Source organism: Triticum dicoccoides, chromosome 5B (genome assembly GCF_002162155.2).
Source record: "Triticum dicoccoides isolate Atlit2015 ecotype Zavitan chromosome 5B, WEW_v2.0, whole genome shotgun sequence".
In the NCBI taxonomy this organism is placed as follows: Eukaryota; Viridiplantae; Streptophyta; class Magnoliopsida; order Poales; family Poaceae; genus Triticum; species Triticum dicoccoides.
In genome coordinates, this window is record NC_041389.1 from 442,117,333 (window position 1) to 442,119,713 (window position 2,381).

At 57.3% G+C, this 2,381-nt stretch overlaps 1 protein-coding gene across 1 annotated transcript; it reads right to left on the bottom strand.

Annotated features, from left to right (window-relative positions):
- Positions 1-322: 322 nt before the first annotated feature.
- LOC119310288 (E3 ubiquitin-protein ligase ATL6-like) lies at positions 323-1,885 on the bottom strand. Its single transcript, XM_037586085.1, has one exon. The coding sequence runs from the start codon at positions 1,757-1,759 to the stop codon at positions 569-571; it is 1,191 nt and encodes a 396-aa protein (XP_037441982.1). The 5' UTR covers positions 1,760-1,885; the 3' UTR covers positions 323-568.
- Positions 1,886-2,381: the final 496 nt, after the last annotated feature.

Consider the following 2,381-nt stretch of genomic DNA (forward strand, 5'->3'; position numbering starts at 1 on the left):
TGGTGATAAACCACTGATCAGTCGCATCTGCTGATGCACCGTCTGACGCACTATGCAAAGCAACGCATATATGCTACCCTGCACCAAGAAAAAAAGATAGGATACAATAACTCAACTGTGTGAATATGATATGAAAAACATGTGTGTTTGGATTAGTCCACCGGTTCTTCTCGATGTCACATGATTCTGAAATGCACAAAGCAAAAGGCAAAAGTACAAGCCCATGTGATGATATGATCGACATGCACTAGTCTACTCTCTCTGGAAGAAGATGGCACCATATGCCGAAACCAGATAAAATTGACAGGAATATCTACTTTAATATCTTTTTTGTGTCACCCGCAAAAAAAACCTTTTTGTGAATAATAATATCTCCCTTGATTAACCAAACACCATTTTTATGTACATGTTTCTTTGAAGAAAAGAAAAATGAATGACCTACGTACAAAAAATCCACCACCAAGCAGAGAAATTCCACCGGGACAAACGGAAAGCAATAGCCGTTTCCTTCCCAGCAAGCGGCACGCAAGCACGCACCGTTTGACCACGGCGGACGGCCCCGGTCAAACTAAACACGTTGTCCAGCCGCGCACGCCTGGTCGTTGCACTCCACTGACTTGCCGCCGGCGCCGGCCGGCTTCCCGCCCTTGCTCGACCCGTCCGACTCGGCCCTCCGTGTCGACCTCGACCCCCACGCCGCGGAGAAGGTCCGCGACAGGAACGACGGCCACCGCCCGGACTGGCCCAGCCGCACGCTCCTCCCGCCGCGGCTGCTGCCGTCGCCGCCGCCGGCGCCTAGTCGGAGGGCGCGGCGCATGCTGCCCTGGCGGCCGGCGGTGAACGCGACGAGGCTCTTCGTCCGCCGGAGCTTGCCGGCCGCGACGACCTCCCGGAGCACGCTCTCCGGCAGCCGCAGCGTGAACCTCTCGGCGCCGGCGCTGGCGCCCGTGCTGGCTCGCGTGGCGAGCGAGTGGCCTGTCGAGTGCGAGCGCGGGAAGCGCGCGGGCCCGCGGCTGGACTTGGACCGCAGCGCGCGCTTCAGGCTGCCGATGCGCGTCAGCTCGTCCGTCTCCTCCCGTATGATCCTCTCGTCCTCGCTCTCCTCCACGTCGATGACGACGGCGTGCGCCGCCTCCGCCTCAGACGCTGGTAATTCCTGCGGCTGGGGGGCGGGATGGACGCTCGACAGCTCGGCCGGCTGATCGCCGGCGGCCGGAGCGTCGGTGTCGGCATCGGGGACGAGGTTGGCGCGGCAGACCGGGCACGTCACGTGGGACGCGAGCCAGGTGTCGATGCAGTCCGGGTGGAAGACGTGGGAGCACTTGGGCAGCAGGCGGAGCGTCTCGTCGTCGTCGAACTCGCTGATGCACACGGCGCACTCGAGCGCGCCCTTGACAGCCTTGTGCTCCTTGACGTCGGCGTACGCCATGGTGGGGAAGGTCTCGAGGACGGCCGGGTCGAGCCCGCGCTGCTGCCGCCGCGAGCGTGCGGCCGCGGCGCCGACGGGGAGCGTGGTGGCCGAGTAGGGGCTGTCGCCGTAGCAGTGGCGGATGTAGACGGAGAAGAAGCCGAGGAAGAAGAAGGCGGCGATGAGGACGACGATGACGATGGCCATGGACGGGCTGAAGTTGGTCGTGTAGTACGGCCCGCCCGGCGGAGGCGGGTTCTGGTTCTGCTGCGCCGCCCCGAAGTCTGCCACGGCGAGCATGATCAGGAAGAGGAGCAGGAGGCGGCCACTGGCGCAGCGTGCCGGCCCCATCGATCTACTACCGTTGAGTGGCGCTGATGATCGATCGAGCGGAGGGGAACTGAACGCTTTATGGGACAATTGGAGTTGTGAAATGGGAGGTCCGGCAAACGGTGCGGAGTGGAGCGCGTTTATATACGGACTTACGGAGGAGGAAGGTGTCGATGACGGCCGTTTTTTTTTTCTTGAGTACACTGTACTACTAATGTTGTGGGTGTGTGAAGAGGGAAAGCTGCGGAATTGCTAGGTCCACCGCAAATTCATTGCTGCACCTAGCAAATGGAGTGCTGGTTTTGAGTGTCTCTGCATCTTTTTACGAGTATTTTTTTGAATAGTGCCAATTTCACACTTTCATGCGGGAGTCGTATGCTTTGGTCAAATAACACAATTAAGTGTACAGCTTTGCACGGGGGCACAGTGACCACACCTGGTTTCCTAAAGCAAAGCCCATGTTTGTAACCTTATTAGTTTTATGAACCTTCCTAACTACTCCTACTTTACATGCTATTTTACAAAAAAAAAACTGAATGCATAACATAAGCCGGACCCAAGGTTCATGGTTGTGGGCACCACAAGCCACATGCTTGTTTTATATTTCAATATATATTTTTCCAAAAAAAATGATCCAGATATA